General features: G+C 46.5%; 1 protein-coding gene across 1 annotated transcript in view; it reads left to right on the top strand.

Moving 5' to 3' along the window:
* CNGB3 (cyclic nucleotide gated channel subunit beta 3) overlaps positions 1 to 25,790 on the top strand; it is a 749,182-nt gene that overhangs the window by 191,305 nt on the left and 532,087 nt on the right. The window contains exon 3 of the mRNA XM_069219226.1: positions 7,694 to 7,844. Coding sequence (XP_069075327.1) covers positions 7,694 to 7,844 — 151 coding nt within the window. The remainder of the gene's footprint in view (positions 1 to 7,693; positions 7,845 to 25,790) is intronic.

The following is a 25,790-nucleotide window of genomic DNA, read 5'->3' as shown; positions in this document are numbered from 1 at the left end:
GAGTACAGTCTCATTCTGCTGACTTTGCGCACAGTTGAGTTGTCTGGGTGGGGGAGGAGTGCTATGGGTTTCCCTTGGCCAGGGCGAGTTCCGTAGGCAAGGCACCTCCGTAAGGCAGGCCATGTGGCACCCCAGCCCACCTCTGTAGACTGCCAAGTACAGCTACAGGTACAGCCGCCACCCCCCCCTACCAGCACCGCCCTCCCAGCAGCCCCTCAGCCTTCGCCCCGTGCCCGCTCACCCAGGAGGGTGGGCATCACCTTCGCCCCAGGCACCTCAGGCCCTGCCTCAGTCACCCCTGCTGCCCTCAGTGAGGAGACCATTGACCTCCTCAGGTCCAACACTGCTGGGCAGTCTACCATTTTGAATGCCATCCAGGTTGTAGAAAAGCAGTTGCAACAAACTAATGCATTCCTGGAGGGCATTCATTCTGGTCAGGCGACCCTTCACCGAGCTTTTCAAACTCTGGCCTCAGCACTGATGGCAGCCATTGTCCCCGTCTCTAGCCTCCCCCCTCCAACTTCCTCCACCCAGACCCAATCCCCTGTACTTCTGCCTATCCCAAGCACACCATCAGACCAGCAAGCACACACAAGGGAAGCTCAGCCAAACATAAGCACCACACATCCCACAGGCACTCACACAAGCAACACACACATGCAGACACACCAACATCCACTGCCTCCACTGTGTCCCCCTCCTCCTCGTCTCCCGCCTCCCTCCCAGTCTCGTCTACACTCACACCTGCATGCACTACCTCTACAGCCACTACGTCCCTCACAGCACACCCACCAGCACACCCCGCTCACGTGCAGTCACCACCCCCACTATCATTCACACGTCCCCTGTGTCCTCTCCCAGTGTGTCTGTGACGCCCCCTCCCAAGATACACAAACGCAGGCACACACCCACCCAACAGCCATCCACCTCACGACAGCCTCCAGCTCATGCACCTGCACCCAAAGTCACCAAACGTACACCTCCTATTACCACTTCCTCTTCCTCCACTCCCAAACCCCCTCCAGCTACCCGTCCCAGTGTGTCCCAAAAACTTTTCCTGTCCAGCCTTGACCTTTTTCCCACACCTCCCCCACTCCGTCCATCTCATAGGTCCCGAACTAGCACCTCAGCCACAACATCTCCAGGACCAGTGGTGCCTGTAGTCACCGGTATGTGGAGTGCACCGGCCACCAGGACAGCCAGTGTGGCACGGAGCCACAGTACAGACAGTCCCCCACCTGTGAAGCATCAGAAGTTGGCCAGTGCCCGGCGGGAGAGGGGGAAGACTCCAGCCACCAAAGCCGCTCCCAGGGGTCCCGGTGGGAGTGTGGAGTCAGCTGTGACACCTTCCAAGGTGGGGAAGGGCCACAAGAAACCAGGCAAGTCTGGGAAGAGCTGAACGGTGGAGAAGACCACCATCATCCCCGCTGCCCAGGAGGCCACCACAAGCCCCAGCCCAGCTGCCCAGGAGGGCCCCCCAGCCCAGCTGCCCAGGAGGCCACCGCCAGCCCCAGCCCAGCTGCCCAGGAGGGCACCGCCAGCCCCAGCCCAGCTGCCCAGGAGGCCACCGCCAGCCCCAGCCCAGCTGCCCAGCTGCCCAGGAGGCCCCCGCCAGCACAAGCCCCGCTGGGCCATGAAGGACCGCCAGCACAAGCCCAGCTGGGCCATAAAGGACCGCCAGCACAAGCCCCGCTGGGCCATGAAGGACCGCCAGCACAAGCCCCGCTGGGCCATGAAGGACCGCCAGCACAAGCCCACTGCACAGGGCACTGCCAACTCAAGCACCGCTGAACAGGGCACCGCCAACTCAAGCACCGGTGCACAGGGCACCGCCAACTCAATCACCGCTGAACAGGGCACCGCCAACTCAAGCACCGCTGAACAGGGCACCGCCAACTCAAGCACCACTGAACAGGGCACCGCCAACTCAAGCACTGCTAGCCCATGAGCGGCAGGGGCACTGACGCAACTGGGTCCGTCACGGGGTGAGTGATGCACTCTGGGCACCAGTCCCCCTCCAGAACCAGTGGAGACATCCATCCACTACCTCTGTCCTTCACAGGGTGAAGCACTCTGGGCACCAGTCCCCCTCCAGAACCAGTGGAGACTGTTATCCACTTGAGAGACTGTGGCTTTGCACTCCCCAGGATTGTACAGTGGGCAACCCACCCACTGTAGAGACTTGAGAGACTGTGGCTTTGCACTCCCCAGGATTGAACAGTGGGCAACCCACCCACTGTAGAGACTTGAGAGACTGTGGCTTTGCACTCCCCAGGATGGAACAGTGGGCAACCCACCCACTGTAGAGACTTGAGAGACTGTGGCTTTGCACTCCCCAGAATGGAACAGTGGGCAACCCACCCACTGTAGAGACTTGAGAGACTGTGGCTTTGCACTCCCCAGGATAAAGCAGTGGACAACCCACCCAATGTAGAGACTTGAGAGACTGGCTTTGCACTCCGCAGGATTGAACAGTGGGCAACCCACCCACTGTAGAGACTTGAGAGACTGTGGCTTCACACTCCCCAGGATTGAACAGTGGGCATCTGGCCCTCTCGTGGATTTGGCGTTGTGCACTCAAGCGGCTGAGGTGCGCCCCCTTTCCCTCCCCCTGAGGTGCCTGTTTAGTTGCTGTCTGATGCCCCTGCAGTGTTCTCTCCGTAATGGTCGGGGATCTTGTGTGGGCCTCGCCCATACCGTGTGGTCCCAGTGTTCCACTAACTTTCTTTGTGCAGTACCTGGACTACTATGCCTGGTATATATTTTGTACATGGTGTATATATATATTTCTGCCTTCTTGTTTGTAATATATTCCAATGGTTACACTCATTTTCTTTGGTCTTTGCATTCTTCCGGGGGGGCTTGGGGGGTGTAACTGTGATGTATTGATATGCATTAGTGTGTGTGTTGTAGTGGGTGGGTGTGGTTGTGGGGTGTTGCGTGTGTGTCCCCCTGTTTTTTGCCTCCCCCCTCCCCTGTGTCGTAGGTGCATTACTCACTGTGGTCTTCGCCACCGGCGTTCTTGCTCCTGGTAGAGGAGCAGGAAGACTATCGCAGGTAGAATTTGGAGTTCCGGTTCCATGGTGTCCTCGTTCCTCGTGGAGTGTGTAGAGGTGAGCGTTTTCCTTTTGAAATTCCTGTTTCCGTTGTGTTTTTATCCGCGGTGAATCCGCCCCGGAAAAGGTGGCGGATTGGCCTGTCATAATAGTGTGGGCGTAACATTGTCTCCTGCCTGTCTGTTGGTGGTGACCGCCGCTCTGTTTGTTTGTACCGCCGTGGCGGTTAGAGTGTTAAAGTGGCTGTCTTTGTTGGCGGTTTCCGCCACGGTCGTAATTGCAATTTTTTTACCGCCGGCCTGTTGGCGGTCTTACCGCCGCTTTAACACCGTCCACCAGGGTTGTAATGACTACCTTTGTCTTGTACACAAAGCATTTCATAAAAAGGCTCTAAATTGATTCAGGGACTTCTTAGCCCTTACAATCCTGGAAGATTGTTATTTTCCACAGGACAACTGTTACTCACTGTCCCCAGAATCAAGAGAGCTAGGGCAGAGGGGTTTGCTTTTTTGCCTAAATAGCTCTCTCCCATTACAAAAGAGGCTAATGGAATCAGAATTGAAATTTAGAAAACTGCTAAAGACCAGGCTCTTTGAGTAGGTTTTGTATGTCAGTTATTACTGTGGCTGGTTAGGGCTGGGAGGCCCTTCTAGGTAGCCATGCAGGGGAATAGAATAGAACATGAGCAGATGTGACAGAAGATTCACAATTCAACATTCATTTAGACATGCGCAATCGTCTTCCTTTATGCCCTTTAAATGTAAACTCAAAAACATGTTTTTCAACTTTAGCATTAGTGGCTCATAGGTTCCCTGTATAAATGTTTATTATGGATTTCTCACTATTGTACAGTAGTTTACTTCAACATCCTGGACACAATGATGATCTCAAGAAACGTCTAAATAATGTCATTAATTTATCAGGCAACTACTTCAATTTATTATAAGTAGACAGAGGAGATGGGATGGTGTAGGAAATACCGCTCACGGAGTCTCTTCTGCATTTACTACTTTCGCCTGAAAGCAGAGGAGTTTATGTCACTGCCAAACTATAAATCAGGTCCAACTTCTTTTTTGATGCTCTCATTTCAAGATGTTTAATTGCTCCTCAGAGTGAAACCTTACTTTTCCCCCCAAAACTGTGACAAATAAATGATTTGAATCTATATGAACTCTGGCAAAGAGAGTGCTTGGAGAGAAGTAGTCTCTCTGCCAATACATAGGAGAGCTGACATATATCACCTTTCGTGATCAGTGAGATCATGTATACGCTGTCATCATGTAACCTGCTTATGATGTTTTTTGTCACTTGAAAAAACAACTGATTCCATTAGCAACGCACTGTTACCAAAAGTCAGGTACTTAATGTGAATTCAATATGCCATATGCTTTACGAATTCAGTTTTTAATCAAACCGTTTGTTTGCAAGCAAGAATTTGTCAGAAAACATGTGAAGAAATGCAGGCCGGATATTTTATGAATGATAATATACCGCCTTCTGAATATTGTACATCATCCCCAGTCCTGATCGACTTCACTTCATGGACTCTTATTGTATTGAATCTGTGACAATGGCATAATCCTAATTTTCTCATAATCAGTCTATAAAGGGTTATGAACGTGTTAAACCAAGGCTGACCCCAACGATCTCAAAAACTTCCGACCGATCTCTCTCCTCCCTTTTCCAGCGAAAGTCATAGAGAAGATCGTCAACGCACAGCTCGCCCACTTCCTAGAAGACAACTCCATCCTAGACCCCTCACAATCTGGATTCAGACGAAACCACAGCACTGAGACCGCACTCCTCGCGCCACAGATGACATCAGACAACAAATGGACAACGGCGAAACTTCAACCCTCATCCTCCTCGACCTATCAGTCACTTTCGACACAGTCTGCCACCGCACCCTGCTAACCCGTCTCCACGAAGCCGGCATCCAAGACAAAGCCCTCAACTGGATCTCATCCTTCCTCTCCGACAGAACCCAGAGAGTCCGACTCTCACCCTTCCGCTCCAAAGCCACCAACCTCATCTGCGGCGTCCCCCAAGGCTCCTCTCTTAGCCCAACGTTGTTCAACGTCTACATGGCCCCCCTCGCACAACTGGCCTGTCAACACAACCTTAGCATCATCTCCTACGCCGACGACACCCAGCTCGTCCTCTCCCTGACCAAAGATCCGCTCACCGCCAAAACCAACCTCCACGAGGGACTAAAATCCATCGCCGAGAGGATGAGCAACAGCCGCCTGAAGCTCGACTCCGACAAGACGGACGTCCTCATCCTCGGACGCTCCCCCTCGGCCTGGAACGACTCCTGGTGGCCCACCGACCTCGGACCCCCACCCACCCCAGCCAGCCACGTACGAAACCTCGGCTTCGTCCTCGACTCTGCTCTCACCATGTCCAAACAGATCAACGCCGTCTCCTCCTCTTGTTTCAACACCCTCCGCATGCTCCGCAGGATCTTCAAGTGGATTCCAACAGGAACCAGGAAGACGGTGACTCAAGCCCTCGTCAGTAGCAGACTTGACTACGGCAACGCACTCTACACAGGCATCCCAAGGAAAGACATCAAACGACTCTAACGCATCCAGAACGCATCCGCCCGCCTGATCCTCGACATACCCCGCCGATGTCACATCTCCCCCCACCTGAAGGACCTCCACTGGCTCCCTGTGGAAAAAAAGGATCACCTTCAAACTCCTCACCCACGCACACAAGGCACTACACAACACCGGACCCACCTACCTGAACACCAGACTCAACTTCTACGTCCCCACACGCCAACTCTGCTCTGCCAACCTCGCCCTCGCCTTCGTCCCCCGAATCCAGCGCAAGACCTCTGGCGGCAGATCCTTCTCCTTCCTCGCCGCCAAGACCACCTGGAACTCTCTCCCCACCTCTCTACGCCAGACCCAGGACCTCCTCACCTTCAGGAGACTCCTCAAGACATGGCTCTTTGAACGCTAGCAGCAAACCCCCCCCCCTCCCCAGCGCCTCGAAACCCTGTCGGGTACATAGCGCGCTTTATAAATTCACTGATTGATTGATTGATTGATTAATGACATCCATTTAATAACTTGCAGAAAGCCATATCAATTAGCACGACGGGTAACGCATGCCCCTGCAGTTCCTTAGGCGCAGGAGGGGGTCCCACCCCTTGAGGGGGCTCCCATTCAGCCCATGGCCAATGAACATCTGTGAGACATGGGAGATTCAGGGGCCTCTCAGCACATTCTGCAGAGGGGAGACATTAGTTTTCGTTACCCAACTGTTAGTTAGACTGCTGATATCAACTGGTGTTCACATACTGTGCAATGGCAGTACTGCTTAATTAGTTCACTTATCTCCCCTGTGCGTTCTTCACATTTTTCTTCTAAATTATGTGAAAGAAGATAAACAATGTTGCGGGAAAAGAAAGAGGAAGACAGAAATAACATTGACAAAGGGAGAAAGTAAGGATGAAAACAATCCTGCAAGAGTGGGATAATGAGGCAGGGACTGTCTGGTGATGGACTGCAGAGGCAAGGAGTGTAATTAAGACTATCCAGCCTTGGTATTCAGCACCCGGACTTTTGATAGCACTAACTGAGCAAAACTTTGAGCCCGGTATTTCATCTTTTAAGAATTAAGCACTGAGCGGCAGTCGTAGCAGCAAGTAATTCGAGCAAATGGAGGTGAGTGGGCCACACGTTAATACATGCACACTCACTCACACCCTTGCATTTACACACGTTCACACATTTACCAGCACATACACATTCCCACAGCACACACACACACTCATTCAGAGTACGCACTCACAAATACACACACATTCATACACACACACATGACACACCAAATATTAAAAAAGAATGAAAGTTACAAAGCTGCAGCGGAGATTTCAGATGTCAGGAGGGACGCCTCAGAGGTTCTTGATTATTGGTAATGCCACTTCCTCTTGCCGACTGACCTTGCTGTGGGTCCTTACTCATTACAGAGTGGGATGGGGTCAGTGAGACTGAAGGGGAGAACCACCAAGCGATTTGCTGGGCTGAGGAGGTCCCACCCATTTGACATCTTAAATCCAGCATAGTTAAACTGAGGCAGCCTGGCGCCTGTGCTTTTAGTGCAAGTACAGGTCTTGACCTGAACATAAAGAGTGTCAGTCAGGCTGGCCATTCCTCAGCCTGAAAGACACTCTTAATGTTTGGAAAAAGGTGAAGGGGCAGGAACCTTTCCCCCTTAACGTCTTGTCTGAGCACAAATGCATATCTGATAGTGGCTGTCAATTAGTAATGTGGTGGCCATTTCAGAATGTATTTTGAGACAGGTTCAAAGGTTATGAGAAGACAAGTGCAAGCCTTGTGTAGGGTACGATCATGGTCTATGTACATACCGTTTTAACTACAAATTCACCACAATTCTATGGCTATTGTTATAGTCTTTAAAGGTTTTTGTGACAATTTCATCATGACTGTGTAGATATTTCATAATATTTGAAGGCAAGGTCATTTAATTGCAGTATTTTGTGTGCTAAGTCCTCCTGCCATGGGTCAACATTTACAATGTCAACCCTCAATATATTTGCAGTTTATGTACATAAAGACACTTATTGTAAATATCTCCTCAAGGTGATGATGCCTCTCTTGTAGGTCCGAGCAAAAAAAACACAACGCAGCCGGTACCTACACAACCAAAACATCAATCTGAAACACAGTTGTCAAAGGTGACATTGCAACAAAGGCTAAATGAGGATTCAGGTAGACAAGGTGACCTAGTTGATGCTGAAGAAGGCAACGCTAAGTAAGTATAATTTACACAATTTGGTACCCCTACTTATTGTCACATAAAATGCCATAATTGCCAGTTGTTTTTTGATATTCCACTTATTTATGTCTTGCAATTGAATTTAATTTACTTTAATGTTATTGTCAATCTATTATTTATTATTATATGATAGAAAAGTATTTAACCATTGTAATGTTTGCAGGGATATATTTTCTTTAGCTACCTAATCTTCAATTTTTCATGATTTTTAAGCAGTTTCCTTTAAACTTTCTGGTGAAACAATCCTGGTTTGTATGTCTTCTGTAATCCTTAATACTGATCGTTTCTTACCTGGCTTAGAAACATGGAGCCACATGTACAACCTTTTGTTTCTCGAATTTGTAATTTGTGATCTGTTTAGGAATCGCAAATTGCATGTCGCAAAACTACTAATTACAGTGGTAAGTATACTGTTTGCGATTCCCAATCGGGTCGCAAATTACCTACCCCATCAATATTCATGAAGTAGGTCACAATTTGAGATCCCATTGGGAATGGCCACACTCACAGGAATGGTGGCCTGCTGGGGACAGCAGACCACCATGTCTGTGACTGCTTTTGAAATAAAGCAGTTTTAAAAAAATGAAATCCGTTTTCTTTAAAGGAAAAAGTAGGCTCTGAAAAAATATTTTCGCTTCCATTCATTTGCGAATGGGTTAACACGAGTATGAAATTGGTGTTAACTGCGATTTTTTTGTGCATGCAATTGTGGTCACAAAACATCATACATGCCACTGCAACTCGCAATTAGGGAGGGACGCCTTTGGAACGCCCCTTCCTAATTGTGAGTCACATGCAAATACCGACTCACATAGTAGGAATGGTAAATTAGGAAAGGCCATTTTGCAAAATCGCCTTTGGCCACTGCAAAATCGTGTCATAGACTGTGCCCTACGGACTGAGAATGTCTACTGTGCCTACTATGTGAGGACTGATCTTTCTGCATAATAATTGTTTCTCAAAATCATTATAGAGCCCACTTAAAAAGATCTTTTCTGATTGGTCCCTAAATCAAAATGCCGGGTTTACCAAGGTCTGCATTTTTCTACCGACGCCCTGATGATAAACATGTTCAGTCTAACTGCATGCAAGTTTAAATTTTCACAACATCATTATCTAAAAGTTTCAACATTTAAATGGACTAGGCTAAATAGCAGGAGCTTATTCTTTCACTGCAGCCATCTTGTTGAATGCAATACCGTATTATTTACAGAACAAGCTTGTACAATGGTGCGTCACCATGCAGTAAATCCTCAATAGTGCCTTGAAGCCCCATGGTGATTCTTCACACCATAGACATTTTCAAAAAACAGTATGGTGGGGGCATGGCCAAGTGCCGGGAAAGATGGCTGCTTTCTAGAGCAGCTCCTACTATCCACCGGCCTAATCTCCATACATCTGTTCTGCCATTCGATCCACAGGGCAGCCAAGCCTAGGATTTGAAGGAGGAAGCACATGGTGACAGAAGAATGACTGTGCGGGCTCTACGAGCTCCTGAGCGGAAGATTGTGGCATGTCCTGGGCAGCTGGGTGGAGCCGCTTGGAGGATTCATGTGGGCAGCGGAAAACCGGCGGGAGACCGCCGGTTTTCCTCTTCTGACCGCGGCCAAACCGCCGCAGTCATGGAGGATTCATGTGGGCAGCGGAAAACCGGCGGGAGACCGCCGGTTTTCCTCTTCTGACCGCGGCCAAACCGCCGCAGTCAGAATGCCCTGCGGGGCACCGCCAGCCTGTTGGCGGTGCTCCCGCCGACCCTGACCGCCGGGGTCAGAATGACCCCCTTTATCTTTGGTGGGTAACTTACTCACCCTGACTAGAGTGGTGGATTCTGCTGGCTGAAGTTCATACCCCAGCCAACCAGAAACCCCATTTCTAACACCGCCATTAACTCGGGGCTGTTGGACTCTTGAGGCACCTTCAGTATAATAGCTATTGGGCATCTGAGAGATCTCTCTCATTAGAGGTGCAACCCCACCTTGGCTTTCATTGCTAAAGTCATCTAGACTTGAGGTGGGATTGGAACAGCACAGGAGATAAACACTTACCCCCTGTGTTGAGACCTGGGATGCATGCAGTGGTGATTGTAATATTCTCCAGTGAGAGCCATGGAATTGAGAATCCTGCAGAGGACGGGGGGAGAGAAAACAGGAAAATCGTCAGGTCACAGGTTGGAGCCTATCTGTCCCCCTGGCAGGCAACAATGGGTACCAGGACAGCTCTTGCCCTGATTCCCACTTCTACTGTGCTTTAGAACTGACCATCACTCTACTATAACCAAAAACAAGGACCCCGCTCCACACACCAAATCAAACTAGAGAAATACACATTACAGAAGAGTCCCACTGACATGACAGAGGCCCACACAATGCAGCCAACTGAGAAACAGCTGCCCACAGAAGAATGGCCTCTTACACTTTCGGGTATTATGGAGGCGATCAGGGAGGTTGTTACTTCTTTGGAGTACAAAAATGACTCAGTATCAACTGAAATCACAGTCACAGGAGCACTGAAGGATCGAGTAGAGAATTTTGAGGCTGCTCAAGGAGCAACAATGAATGCATTATTGGGGTCCCTGAGCAATCAGAGAGGTCGCTGGTCAATCTCTTCATAGAAGATCTCATCCTTAAAAAGTTGCCAACCTAGAGGCCTCTCAAAATAATTTTCCTTACCATAAAAATGCAGTCATCACTTTCTTTCCATACTTTACCTTGAAAGTTCAAGAATTTAGGTACAACTTTCTGGAGTTTAAGAATGCTTTGAGAGAGCGGGAGATAAAATATTGGATGATTTTTCCAGCAAAGCTGAGAATAGCTGCAGAAGGCAAGACCTGGTATTTTGTGAGGCCTGAAGAAGCATGGGAGTGGCTAGATAGCTGGAGAAGGTGTTGGCGGCCCCAAATCAAGACCCCAAGGGGGACAACAATGGTGTGATACTGATCAGTCCAAACTACAAGGTGCTACTGGAGCTTTGCAACAACGGCCTACCACCTTACCAGACCAGACATCCTGATTCGGAGCCACACAGGTTCCTGTTTTGGGGGGCCCAAGGGGAACAGCTCCTTGACGAGGTAAGGTTTTTTACTGTTATGAGACTATGCTTTTCTACACATGCTACTAATGCTCTGTGCATCCAGCTTTACACTGTGAATGTTATGGGTATGACGTGGTGACAGAGAAGGGGACACAGCTTGGTAATATTTATTTTTTCTCTGGGGGGGGGTGAGGGGTGGATGAACACCTGGTGTTGGTTATAGATAGCCACTATTGACATAATGGTATGGGATGATAGGCACTCTGCAGAGTTGGGGGGGGGCAGTTAGAAGTTCACCATGCAGGGATGCAGGGAGGAGAGGGTTTTAGCTGCTGTTCATGTTCAGGTTTTGAAATGCCAGTATTTTTATTATGCACTGCAGGTGATGTATGACCTCCCCCAAGATCACAGTAAGTCCAAAATTAGTCACTTAGACACACTACCTAAAACCCAAGTTTATCCATGGCCAAGTCATTGATGGAATCAGCTATCACAATGCTTTCCTGGAATGTGAATAGGGGGTAAATTCAAATGAAGAACGGTTCTAATCTACACGATATTAGGAAATAGTCCCCAGACCTAGCCCTACTATAGGAGACCCTATTCAAGGGGAACTCATTATAGGCCTTGAAGTCGTGGGGGGATACAAAATGATTTCCCAAGCGGGGTACATTACTGGCTAAGAGGGGTGGGTGTCCTCACATGTAAAACATTACCAATTACTGTCCAACACACTAGGTTAGACCCCCAAGGCCCATATGTGGTGATAGCTGGAATGTGGGAAGACAAGCCAGTTAACATAGTGTCTGTATACGTTCCTCCATGACACTGAACTCCCTCACTTGAGTGCAATACTTCTCCACCTTCTGGATGGCATACTTTTCATAAGAGGTGACTTAAACATCGCACAGGATGATGGTACCGATCGTTTACCCCTGATACTGGCGGGGACCCCCTGGCCGCCCACCAGTGGATTTTCTGTCAGCTCTGGGCTTGTAGATGCATGGCGCTTTCATAACCCAACAGTAAAGCAATACATGTTTCATTCTGGGGCACATGGGAACCTTACTCATATTGATTCTGTTCTTACACTTGCACACTTTGGGGCATATTTATACTCTGTTTGCACCGAATTAGTGTCATTTTTTTTTACTCTAATTCGGTGCAAAACTAACTCCATATTTATACTTTGGTGCTAGACCCCTCTAGCACCAAATTTATGGAGTTAAAGTCATTTTTTGAAAGTGGAGACCTACTTTGCCTTAATGAGATGCAAGGTAGGCGTTCCCGTGCAAAAAATGACTCTATGGCCTTAACGCCATATTTAGGGGCATATTTATACTCTGCGGCATATTTATACTCTGTTTGCACCGAATTAGCGTCATTTTTTTTACTCTAGTTCGGTGCAAATCTAACTCCATATTTATACTTTGGTGCTAGACCCATCTAGCACCAAGGCCCTGATTTAAACTTGTTTTGCACCGCATTAACGTCATTTTATGACGCAAAAGTGGCGCAAACTTACAAAATATTGGCCCTTATTTATACTTTTTGCTGCAAAACTGCACTAACTCAGTTTTGCACCAAAATGTTTAGCACCGGCTTGCACCATTTCTGTGCACCAGCCGGGCACCATATTTATGGAATGGTGCAAGTTGGTGCAAAGGGTAGGCTAGAGTAAGAAAAAATGACTTTAGTCGGGTGGGGCTGGCAGTATAGAAGAAGAGGGTTTAGCACCAAAAAATTACTTTAGGCAGGTTTAGAGTAAAAAAAATGACTCTAACCAGATTAGCGTCATTTTATGGTGCTAAACCTACCATGCCCATTTCAGGGCCCCCTATGGCACTTAAACAACAAAAAAAAATTAAATACAATCTTACCTGTACTTACCTGGGATAGGGTCCCCCATCCTCCGCAGTCCCTATGGTGTGGGTGGGGGTGCACCTGGGGCCTGGGGAGGGAACCTCTGGGCTTATTCCATGGTGTTCCACCATGGAAATAGGCCCACAGGTCCCCTAACCCCTGCCCTGACCCAGGTCTTAAAAAATGGGGCAAAGCTTGCTTTGCCCCATTTGTTGACCCCTCCTCCCTCCCTTGCACCATTTTTACATGGGAGTATAAATATGGTGTTAAGGCCATAGAGTCATTTTTTTGCAGGGGAACGCCTACCTTGCATCTTATTAAGGCAAGGTAGGTTTCCACTTCCAAAAAATGACTTTAACTCCATAAATTTGGCGCTAGACGGGTCTAGCACCAAAGTATAAATATTGAGTTAGTTTTGCACTGAATTAGAGTAAAAGAAAACAGACGCTAATTCAGTGCAAACAGAGTATAAATATGCCCCTTAGCATCAAAAAATGATGCTAATCTGGTCAGATTCATTTATTTTGACTCAAAACTGCCTAACGTCATTTTTTTTTAAAGCTAGCCTACCCTTTGCACCGGCTTGCACCATTCCATAAATATGGTGCCCAGCTGGTGCTAAAAAATGGTGCAAGCTGGTGCAAAACTTTTTGGGGCAAAACTGCCTTAGTGCAGTTTTGCACCAAAAAGTATAAATAAGGCCCTTTACCTCCCTCTTGAGTGAGGTCTGCAACTTAGCTAGAGGAACCTCAGCTCATTCTCTCATGTTGGTGGTGTATGGGTTTCCAGATCTGTTGCATCAACAAGGTATAACACTCAATTCTTGGTATTTCAAATTACCCTGAATAAGAGATGGTCTCAGTGAGAGCACGGAGCACTACTTCAAGGAATATCAAGGATCGACAGAAGTTGCGCAGACACTATGGGAAGCATACAATACTGTAATAAAGGGACAGGGCGTCTCATTTATCACAGTGCATATAAAAACAAGAGGGCACAGCTTGAGACGTTAGACGATAAAATGAAAGTGTTAGAGGCCAAGCTTGCTATCCAAGCAGACAGTGACATTCAGCATGCATTGTCTTACACAAAGAAAATATAGAGAAATATCTTTTAATGTTGCCAGAACTAGTCACCATGCAACCCAACACCACCTTTATAAGGTTGAGGACAGGGCTGGGAAGCTCTTCCCCTGGATTGACAAGCATGTTGGAGCAAATAGCTGGCTAGAGGTATGGATATATGAAGGAGAGTGGGCACTGGGGAAGCAGGAGGTCACAAAGGCGTTTTCCATTTATTATACACTGCTGTATTTTCCAGTCGTTACTGCGACTGTGAGGGATTCTCACGAATTGCTGCCCAATATACAGCTCTTGAGATTATCAAGTGATGATATGACATTACTAGAGGAAGACCTCACAGAAGTGGAAATAGGCAACACATGGGTTGAATTTTGGAATAGCAACAGGTCCCAACTGAATCCCCATTGAACACTACAAGCTCACAGCTGTAAGGATCACCCCATATCTGCTTAAAAGTTTCAGGGAAAGTCAAGAGTTGGGATCTCATCCCAAAGACCAGCAACTGGCTAATATAGTGGTCATACATGAAGAGGGTAAACCACTCCTCAATTGTGCCTCTTGCAGGCCAATCTCCATATTGAACGCCAAAATCAAAATATTAGCTAAAATTCTAGTGACTCACCTGGTGCAGGCAATTACCACTCTCATTCACAGACAGTCACACTGACCAGTCTAGTTTTATGCCAGGAGGGCATACTGCTCATAACCATACAACGCCTTCACTGCGTCCTGATACAGGCTACATCCATATGAGAGGACTCCCTCGTGCTCTCTCTTGTTGCTAGGATGGCCTTCAATACTGCTGAATGGCCATATCTGTTTAAGATGTTGCATAAGATGGGCTTCGCCCCGTGATATCTGAGCTGGATGTAGCTCCTCTGTACGGGCCCTTGCCCAGGTTACGGTTAAGGGGGTGTGTCCCCCACATTCTGACGCCAACGTGGCACCCATCAGAGTTGTCCACTCACGTCTCTAATATTTGTTCTAATTTTGGAACCAGTGGCTGCTTGTATCCGACATGATCCCTTGCTTAGGGGACTTTGATAGACAGATGACTGGGAGGGCAAGATCTCACTATATGCTGACGATATATTGCTTTATGTTTCTGACCCAACATTTGATAGGATCTTGCAAATACTTACTCAATTTGACACCAATTCAGGGTACACTATCAACTGGAAGAAGTCACTAATATATATCCTCCATTGTGACATTCCGCGCTTGTCCCTTGATTATGAAGTCAGGGTGGTCCAAGATGGTTTTGTGTATTTGGGAGTATTTTTCTCCGCTGATCCCAACAGGTTCTATGTCAATAATTTAGTCCTGCCGCTTACATGCCTCAGACAAGATGTCCAACACTGGAGGACATTGTCCCTCTCGCTGCTCGGTAGGGCAGCCTAATTCAAAATTATGGCATTGCCTTGCTTTTTTAAAGTGTTACATAATACCACTTTATGTACACAAAAGGAGAGCAATGGGAGTGTTTCTAGCCCACACCACCTCCCTACAGAAATTATATCATCACTAATGGTGTGGGGTAGTAGGAACCGAAGGTAAGACTAGGTCAGTCTTTTTTCAGTGGTGTTAATAAGGTCACTCTAGATCCTCAGGTCGGGAAGTCATAGTTGGAAAAATGTCCAAGCTAGGGGGTGCTGTGTTGTCCTACAGGAGGATGGGGGATTTCCCTTACAGACTAGGTGGTCTCACACACATAATAGTGTCTTGCTTCATCATATGACCACCTAGCCCCACCCAAGTAAGATGATACTACTTGGGCGGACTCAACCTCGTGTTTAAAAGAACCCGAGGGAGTGCTGAAATTAGACTGGCTGGATAGTTACATTGATCCAGAAGGGGTGAATAATAAAATTACCAAGAACTCCAGAAGAACTATTGGGCAACGCAATTAACAGCAGTTTACTACTTGATGCACCTTCCAACAACTTAACCCACCTAACAAATGGATAGACTTGTAATGCGCCCAGGGGCTTATCAGAAAGCCATATATTGGGGAATTCACATCACAACTTTCATGGGCCCCACTGCACACAACTCTCAGGGCACTTGGATGGGTGGATAAGATTACACTGTTAGGGTTTGTACACAGCAAAGAGCATGTCCCCTCTCACTGCACTAGTGGGTTCTGTAATAGCTCCCTTTTAACCTTACTATTGAAAGCCTTTCTTGTTATCTCACCTTCCCCCCCCCCCCGGCTTCTGTGTATGTTGTTTAATGTGCTGTTTTGTTTACACATTGGACCTTGCTTTTACCAAGGCTTCTTTAAAATACTCCTCCCTAGGCCATGTGTTAATCCAACTCATTTGTATAATAACTGAAACTCTGCACACCTTTCAAGAACATGTGCAGCATGTGAGGACCACACCCAGCTCTTCAAACCACACCCAGCTCTGCACACCTTCCAAGAACATGTGCAGCATGTGAGGACCACACCCAGCCCTTCAAACCACACCCAGCCCTGTCTATAAAAGGCATCCCCCGAGCCTCACCCAGTGCTTGTGCTCGTCTACCTCCCGCTTACCTGAGAACAGATCCCTCGGCGCTGGCACTCCTGCTCTTTACAGACTTTCATTGACTTCAATGGGCGCAGCTTCTGGCTCTTCCTTCTTCCGGTTTCCGGTTCCTCCTTGCTTCAGCCTCTCTCCTATGAGTAACCTGCAAAAGAGAAAGAAGACAAGGTTAGACTGATCAGTATCTCTTGCCAGCAACAAGTAAGTGCAAAACCTTTTATTACCTGAAAGAACTTTGACAACAATTTCTGGATTTGTGTATAGACAATTTGAAACGAAATACCTTCCACGAACATTGTGATTCAAACTCTTTGTTACAAGAATATTTTGCAGAACTTTGTGAAGCAAACATTGTTTTTTCTCATGGAACTTTTAAGAATCGAACAGTGGAAACCATTAACAGCAAGGCAAACAGTAAATCAAGGACTTGCACACATTACATGCTGTATTTTGATGTAAAAGTACAGTATTTGTTTTATAAAAGATTCTGGAAATATGGGAAAAGTGAGTCTGCTATTGGGAATTTAGGCTTTAGTTATATTATGATGAATGTTTGATATTGGTAATTCTGATAACGGTATTTGTTTAATGTTTTAGAAGCTTTACAGTAATAGAAAACACATCCCAGAGCAGTAACACATTCCAAACCTGGAAACTAGAGACCAGGATCCAAGAGGTACTTTTAGAAGAGAGTTTCTAATAAATAAAGGGATAGTCAGGAACCCATTTAGGAATAGGTTGCACTTATCTGTTCTTTGTTTATGTTTCATTAGGCACCAGTTTCTACAGAAGTCAGAAAGGGCCGCAGATTTGTGCAGCACTTCAACAGTGGAAACGCAAGAACGGTGTTGTCTATCTTTTATTTATTTTATCCACTTCCCCCCTTCCCTTGAGCTTCTGTTCTTAGTGCACTGTTTTAAAAACTAGTGTGCTGGAACAAGCAGTTTCAGGGTGGGGTCGGATTGTCTTCAACCTCCATCAGAACTGAACAAGAACTCAGGTGAGCTGGGCTTTGACAGAAGCACAAGCCTTAAAAAATGTCAGTTCTGGTGGACGATGAATACCGGGGAAGAAATAGAGGGCATTGACGTCACGGATATGGCGCAGGCCCTAAATGAGGACTTGGCTCATAATGAATCAGTGTCTGGCATCTTGCAACATATGCAAAAGGAAATAGAGAGATTAAAGATGGAGAATACCTCTTTAAAACAGGATTTAAGCAGGTATAAATTTAGGGGATCCCAGTGGAACACAGCTTCTACGCCTTTGTTTAAAACCTCCTCAGAGACAGGGGCGCCATCAAAACATACAACTTTGCCTTCCCCAGTTGAGGTTACTGTTAATGTTCCTAATGTTGTGCCCTTAGCAGCACCTGAACGTTTTCATGGAGATAGTAACAAATTCCATGTTTTTATCAATCAATGTCAATTACACTTCATTTGTGCCCTACAGATGATACGAAAGTGGCATTCGTCTTGTCTTATTTGGGTGGCACAGCAGCCAATTGGTCAATTCCTTTCGTGGATAGAGATGATCCCATCCTCCATAATTGGAATCAATTTAAACGTACCATGACCAGCCTTTTTGCAAAACACACTTTCATGCAGGCAAGTGATAATGAGCTTTTAAATCTTAAACAAGGTAACAAGGATTTATTGACCTATCTCACTAGTTTTAATCGTTTACTCACCGAGACACAGTGGCCAGAAGAAAAGCGTGTCTCCCTTTTTTATAAAGGTTTGAGAGACGAGTTAAAAGACGCGCTGGCTCATATCGTTGATTTGCCAAAAGACTATTCGGACTTTGTAGATTTAGTTGTGAAATTAGAACATAGACTAGGAGAAAGAAAGGGAGATAAATACAAACTGGAATCACGGTTAACTTTTATTAGACACGAGAAGAAAGACACAGATAATAAACTCCCTGAACCAGAGCCTATGCAAATAGGGACACTCAGAGGTCCACTCACATCAGAGGAAAAAGAAAGAAGGAGAACATTTCAATTATGTTTATATTGTGGCAGGGCAGGTCACTTTGCCAGAGAATGTCCAGTAAAGCCTAAAACTCCACGAAAGGGTGCTGTTTCCTCCACCTCCTCAACTGAATCGGGAAACGATTAAGCTTGACAAGGGGAGAGGTTACTTGTTCGAGAAAACATCTTAATCAAACCTCTAATGCTGCAGCCTTCAGGGTACCGCACATACCTAGACATTTCATAATTCAGGTCGTTTTAATTGTTACTACCCAAGTGAGGCATTCTCTCCCTGTCCTACTGGACTCAGGCGCGACAGGAAATTTTGTGGATAATAAGTTAGCTGAAATCTTAGGACTTCCTATGTGCCTAAAGCCTTGTCCAGAAGCAGTATGTGCAGTGGATGGGTCAGAATTGACCTCTGGATTAATCACAAAACAAACAAGTCCACTTGTTATGGTCTGTCAGAACGGGCACACAGAGGTGATTAGCTTTGATCTGATAGATACTCCTAATTTTGGTTTGATTCTCGGGGTACCCTGGTTAACAACTCATAACCCAAAAATTGATTGGGTGAATAGAACTGTTACTCTGGATTCCTCTTTCTGTAGAACCAATTGCTATCAAGAAGCAGGTACAGAACAGAGCACAGTATTACACTGTGCTAGTGTTACACAAGATGAACCAAGTCTCCCTCCTGAATATTCTGACTTTAAAGACGTCTTTGATCCAGTAAAGGCTAGTGTGCTGCCCCCACATCGGTCTTATGACTGCCGTATAGATCTTATCCCAGGGGCCCCTTTACCTAATAACAGAGTATATGCTTTGACTGACGAAGAAACCAAATACTTAAGAACCTACCTAGATGACCTACTACAGTCTGGGTTCATCCGTCATTCCACATCTCCGGTGTCATCTCCACTCTTTTTTATCCCGAAGCCGGATAAATCCCTGCGCGCGTGTATCGATTATAGAGGACTAAATAAGGCTACAATAAAGAATAAATATCCTCTTCCTCTAATACCTGTGTTGTTGGATCAATTAAGACATTCTACTGTATACACTAAACTAGATCTGCGGGGAGCTTACCACCTGGTCCGAGTAAAAGAGGGGGATGAGTGGAAGACAGCTTTCAAGACAAAGTTTGGTTTATTTGAGTACACAGTAATGCCCTTTGGGTTATGTAATGCCCCTGCGGCCTTTCAGTTCTTTATAAATGAGGTCCTACACGAATTCCTGGACGTTTGTGTCATAGTATACATAGACGACATCCACATTTACTCTAAGAACTCAGAAGAACATACCCAACATGTTCGTGCAGTATTATCAAAGTTAAAAGAAAATCATCTTTTTGCTAAGTTAGAAAAGTGTACTTTTAATGTCAACAAGGTGGACTTTTTAGGATACTGCCTGTCACCTCAAGGAATAACTATGGATGTAAAGAAAATCAGTGCTATTGCTGATTGGCCAGAACCATCCTCTGTAAAAGATATTCAGAAATTTCTGGGTTTCGCCAATTTTTATAGGAGGTTTATTGTACATTTTGCAGACATTGCGGCCCCAATAACTACCTTATTGCGGAAAGGGCAACGATTTCTTTGGACTGATGAGGCGGCACACGCGTTTCAACTCCTAAAACAAAAGTTCACTTCAGCCCCAATTCTGAAACATCCTGATCCTGACTTGCCTTTTTTTGTTGAAGCGGATGCTTCACAAGTAGCTTTAGGAGGAGTTCTCTCTCAACGAGATGCAGTAGATGGCCAGTTACATCCTATAGCCTTCTATTCTAAAAAGTTATTGCCAGCTGAACAAAATTACACTGTGGCTGAAAGGGAACTACTAGCTATCAAAGTAGCCTTTTCAGAATGGAGGCACCATTTAATGGGAGCCAAGTACCCAGTTACAATCTTTTCTGACCATAAGAACCTACAGTTTTTTGGATCACTTAAAGCACTAACACCACGTCAGATGCGCTGGTTAAATTTTTTTAAGCACATTTGACTTTGTTATAACCTATAGACCAGGTGCACAACAAATTCAATCTGATGTGTTATCTAGATACGGACATACCTCAGACATGAAACAAGATAAAATAGGAGAACCCATTATTCCTCCCCAAAAGTTGTTGGCACCAGTACAACAGAAGGATTTCATCACAGATCTATATAATGCACACATGCAAATAGCACCTCAGGATTGGTTAAAGGATTCCCATAACACAATACAACGAGGTTTATTGTATCACGACAACATGCTGTTAGTGCCCACCTCTGAATTACAAACACAGGTGATAATTTGGCATCACGCCTCACCGTTGGCAGGTCATCCTGGTTGGGTAAAAACCCTGGAAAATGTGCAAAAACACTTTTGGTGGGACACTATAAGAAAGGACATTAAGCAATTTGTCACTACCTGTCCAATTTGTGCAAGACATAAATCTTCTCATAAGGCTCCTGACGGCTTGTTAATACCAATGCCAACACCCAAACAACCTTGGCACACTGTGAGCGTAGACTTTATTGTAGGTTTACCACCTGTAAAATCCTTCACAACAGTGTTGGTTATAGTGGATTTTTTTATCTAAAATGGCACATTTTGTACCATTACGGAAATTACCCACGACGGCAGAATTTGCCGATATTTTTATAAGGGAAATTGTGCGTTTACATGGTTTGCCAAGCAAAGTGGTGTCAGACCGAGGGAGCCAGTTCAACTCCAGATTTTGGAAAAAAATTATGTGAAAAACTGAAAATAGATGTGGCCTTATCCACTGCTTTCCACCCAGAGACAGATGGACAGACTGAACGACTGAACCAAACCTTACTTCAAACGCTACGTTGTTTATTGGCTGATTATTCTAGTGAATGGTTGGAAGCTCTCCCTGTAGCAGAGTTTGTTTATAATAATACTGAGCATTCAGCTCTACTTTGCTCACCATTCTATTTCTTGCAGGGGTATCATCCAAGAGCTATACCCATTTTGTTAGAAGATTCCCTGTTGCCTACAGTAACGGATAGACTAACGAGGTTAGGTGACATACAAGACAAAGCCAGGAAACATTTATTAAAGTACAAGGAAAGCATGAAAAGACAAGCAGACAAACACAGGTCTGAGGCCCCATTGTATAAAATTGGTGACAAGGTATGGCTCTCCACAAAGAACCTAAACATAGAGGGATCCCGAAAGCTGCAACCACGTTTCATTGGACCCTTTAGTATAACTGCCATAGTAAACCCGGTAGCAGTAAAATTAGATTTACCAAAAGAATATCCAGTACATACTACATTCCATGTGTCCTTGCTTAAGCCGTACAACTCAAAAACCCGACCTGAACCACCACCTCCACCCATACCAATTAAGGGAAATCTGGAATATGAAGTGAAAAGCATAAAAGACTCAAAAAGAATTAGTGGACGTCTGTTTTATTTAGTAGAATGGAAAGGATATGATGAATCTGAGAATTCATGGGAACCAGCATCATATGTACATGCCCCACAGCTGATTAGACGGTTTTATTTAAAAAATCCAGGAAAACCCCGTCCTGTAGGAGGGCCTTTGAGGGGGCAACTGTTAGGGTTTGTACACAGCAAAGAGCATGTCCCCTCTCACTGCACTAGTGGGTTCTGTAATAGCTCCCTTTTAAACTTACTATTGAAAGCCTTTCTTGTTATCTCACCTTCCCCCCCCCCCAGGCTTCTGTGTATGTTGTTTAATGTGCTGTTTTGTTTACACATTGGGCCTTGCTTTTACCAAGGCTTCTTTAAAATACTCCTCCCTAGGCCATGTGTTAATCCAACTCATTTGTATAATAACTGAAACTCTGCACACCTTTCAAGAACATGTGCAGCATGTGAGGACCACACCCAGCTCTTCAAACCACACCCAGCTCTGCACACCTTCCAAGAACATGTGCAGCATGTGAGGACCACACCCAGCCCTTCAAACCACACCCAGCCCTGTCTATAAAAGGCATCCCCCGAGCCTCACCCAGTGCTTGTGCTCGTCTACCTCCCGCTTACCTGAGAACAGATCCCTCGGCGCTGGCACTCCTGCTCTTTACAGACTTTCATTGACTTCAATGGGCGCAGCTTCTGGCTCTTCCTTCTTCCGGTTTCCGGTTCCTCCTTGCTTCAGCCTCTCTCCTATGAGTAACCTGCAAAAGAGAAAGAAGACAAGGTTAGACTGATCAGTATCTCTTGCCAGCAACAAGTAAGTGCAAAACCTTTTATTACCTGAAAGAATTTTGACAACAATTTCTGGATTCGTGTATAGACAATTTGAAACGAAATACCTTCCACGAACATTGTGATTCAAACTCTTTGTTACAAGAATATTTTGCAGAACTTTGTGAAGCAAACATTGTTTTTTCTCATGGAACTTTTAAGAATCGAACAGTGGAAACCATTAACAGCAAGGCAAACAGTAAATCAAGGACTTGCACAAATTACATGCTGTATTTTGATGTAAAAGTACAGTATTTGTTTTATAAAAGATTCTGGAAATATGGGAAAAGTGAGTCTGCTATTGGGAATTTAGGCTTTAGTTATATTATGATGAATGTTTGATATTGGTAATTCTGATAACGGTATTTGTTTAATGTTTTAGAAGCTTTACAGTAATAGAAAACACATCCCAGAGCAGTAACACATTCCAAACCTGGAAACTAGAGACCAGGATCCAAGAGGTACTTTTAGAAGAGAGTTTCTAATAAATAAAGGGATAGTCAGGAACCCATTTAGGAATAGGTTGCACTTATCTGTTCTTTGTTTATGTTTCATTAGGCACCAGTTTCTACAGAAGTCAGAAAGGGCCGCAGATTTGTGCAGCACTTCAACAGTGGAAACGCAAGAACGGTGTTGTCTCTCTTTTTTTTATTTTATCCACTTCCCCCCTTCCCTTGAGCTTCTGTTCTTAGTACACTGTTTTAAAAACTAGTGTGCTGGAACAAGCAGTTTCAGGGTGGGGTCGGATTGTCTTCAACCTCCATCAGAACTGAACAAGAACTCAGGTGAGCTGGGCTTTGACATACACAAGCCACACTGCTCTGGGACACCGCCAGCATAGGTACTTTCGGTGCACAGCCGGGTTTTGCTAAGTGGGATCTAATTGGCCTATCAATGGTGGGAGACCTTTTAGGTGCAGGGGGTGTTGTCTCTTTCCAAGACCTACAGAGTGAATATCAGCTAGCACCTACCAACGTTTACTGTTATCTATAAATACCACATGTGCTGCAGATGGAACCGTCAAAAGGCGAGGTACTCCTAGAAGCTTCTCCACTTGAGGATAGACTCTTGGACATCTATACACTCTGTAAAGCAATTTCACTTACTTACCAAAATATAATTAACAATACTCCTGACACCTTGGTCCATTAGAGGATACATAGGGAGTGGGACTTTGTAGATAATGAATAGCAAGAAGCACAAGCGTCCCCCAGGGAAGTTGACATGTGATCTAGATTTTGTTGAGTACAGCTCAAAATCCTACACAGGACATATTGATGAAGCTCTATGTTGGTAAAAATGGGCAGAGCAGTTGATGAGAAATATCAATGATGCTGTGGTCAGATAGGCACCTTTATTCATATTCTATGGAAATGCCCAATGCTGCAACAATATTGGGTCACAGTGACTAATTGTATGAATACTGTTTGTACACGGTAAATGGTGCCTCCTCCTTATTTAGGACACATGGGACTTGAACAGCATGGACCAAATTTGGCTCACCCTTGGGGTTATTGGTAGCTGAGCACAATATTGCACGCCTGTGGAGGGGATGAGCTACCACCACAACTGGGAGACTGGAAAACTGAAATGGACTGGTGCATGTTGGTTGAAAAGGTTGTATATATCAAAGGAGGGGATGTCCTCAAAAGTGGACAAAGGCATAGAGAAACTGGAATGACTATAGCTCCAAACAAGCTGGGCAAACCTTGAGGTCCATGCAAAGGGATTAACTAGAAATAGGAAAAAAAAATCAGCATCAAATTTTAAACAGTTCAACCAATTTGGCCACATATTGAAAATCCAAGTCTAAAATAAAGTTAAAGGGTTTTATTAAAAGTTCACACTCAAAAGGGCGTGGCTTGGCGGCCATCGAACATGGCTGCCTAAAATAGGAGAGGGCGGGAGCTCTTATGCCATACTGACCTAGACACCGGGCAGCAGGGGGCTCTGCGACCGCGCGGTAGCGCCGACGCGACCGCGCCGGAGGTGCGGCCTGTTCTGGCTTCAAGGCAGCGGCCTCGATTTTGATTGCAGCACCGGAGGGAAGCACTGGGGCGCGTCGCACAAGACGGTGGCTCGCCCCAACTGCGGGATTACATCCCTGATGCCCGGATCAGGAGAATTGTGGACCTCTCCCATCCCATGGCTGTGCGGAGGATGAAGTGAGGGCCCCTGCAGATCCAGAGGGGCCCGAAGCGGGAGAGGCGCTCTGAAGGGTACGCTGAGGTGCGGCATCCTATGGGGGGCTTACCCCAACGGTAGAGGAGGACGACTGGTGTTCCACCCAGGGGGAATAGGGACCGCTTCCCCCCTACAGCAACACGGAGCGACTTGGACCCCTAGAGCACTCAAGTGGCCCGGAGAGGTGCGAGGAAACCAGGTGGGAGCACTGGGGCATGGTGTGCGGTGGGGGGGCCTGCCCGGTCAGCGGGAGGGAGTGACCAGAGTCCTCCCCGGGAGAACTAGGGGCCCCTTCCTTCCATGACCACCCGATAAGTGCAAAGAGGACTCTTGCTGCCCCGGGTGGCCCGGAGAGAGGAGACGAGACCAGGAAGGCCCACGAGGTCCTGCCGGGTGGGGAAGCCCCCCGACCCAGGCCCCTTCACCATCACTCGGGATCCTTATATCGACCCTGGGACCGGTAGCACGCATAGCGGAGTGGTGCGCCTGACCCGACGCTGGCCATCTGCCCCCACCCTATACTACAGACGGCATGCAAGAGTGTGAACCAGGTGAGTGACATCATCCCCCTTTCCATCAGATGGCATGTCCTATATGCTGGAAACATAGCTGAGGATTGTTGTGGAGGAGCACCAGCCAACCCTTATACCCGAGGCGACAAGGCTACATAGGCCTGAGTGACACCGGTACGGACTGCCTCCTGGTACCGACTGCCTCCCGGTCCGGGGCGACGGTCGTCCTCTTTGGGGTTGTGCGGGCGGGCCTTTTCGCCGTTCTCTTTCACTCCCCCTGGATGGTCCTTGATGGTGACAGAGCGGGCATCTTGATGCACAGGTAGCAGGCATAACTTCACCATCAACAGACTTTGTCCTGATCTCCCTAGGATTCCTCATCCTCGACGGCAATGCCCAGTGGAAAACCCTCTAGCAAGCACTACCGTCAATTGCTCTTCTCCAAGGCCATAGCCCAGCCGAACATCATGGCTGCCCAGCAGTCCTCCTCCAACCCAGCGCCCGTCTCGGCAGACTCTTGAGCATTAG

The sequence above is a fragment of the Pleurodeles waltl genome, chromosome 2_2, assembly GCF_031143425.1.
Source record: "Pleurodeles waltl isolate 20211129_DDA chromosome 2_2, aPleWal1.hap1.20221129, whole genome shotgun sequence".
Taxonomy (NCBI): Eukaryota; Metazoa; Chordata; class Amphibia; order Caudata; family Salamandridae; genus Pleurodeles; species Pleurodeles waltl.
Note: the sequence above shows the minus strand (reverse complement) of the source record. Positions and strands in the feature narration are given on the sequence as shown.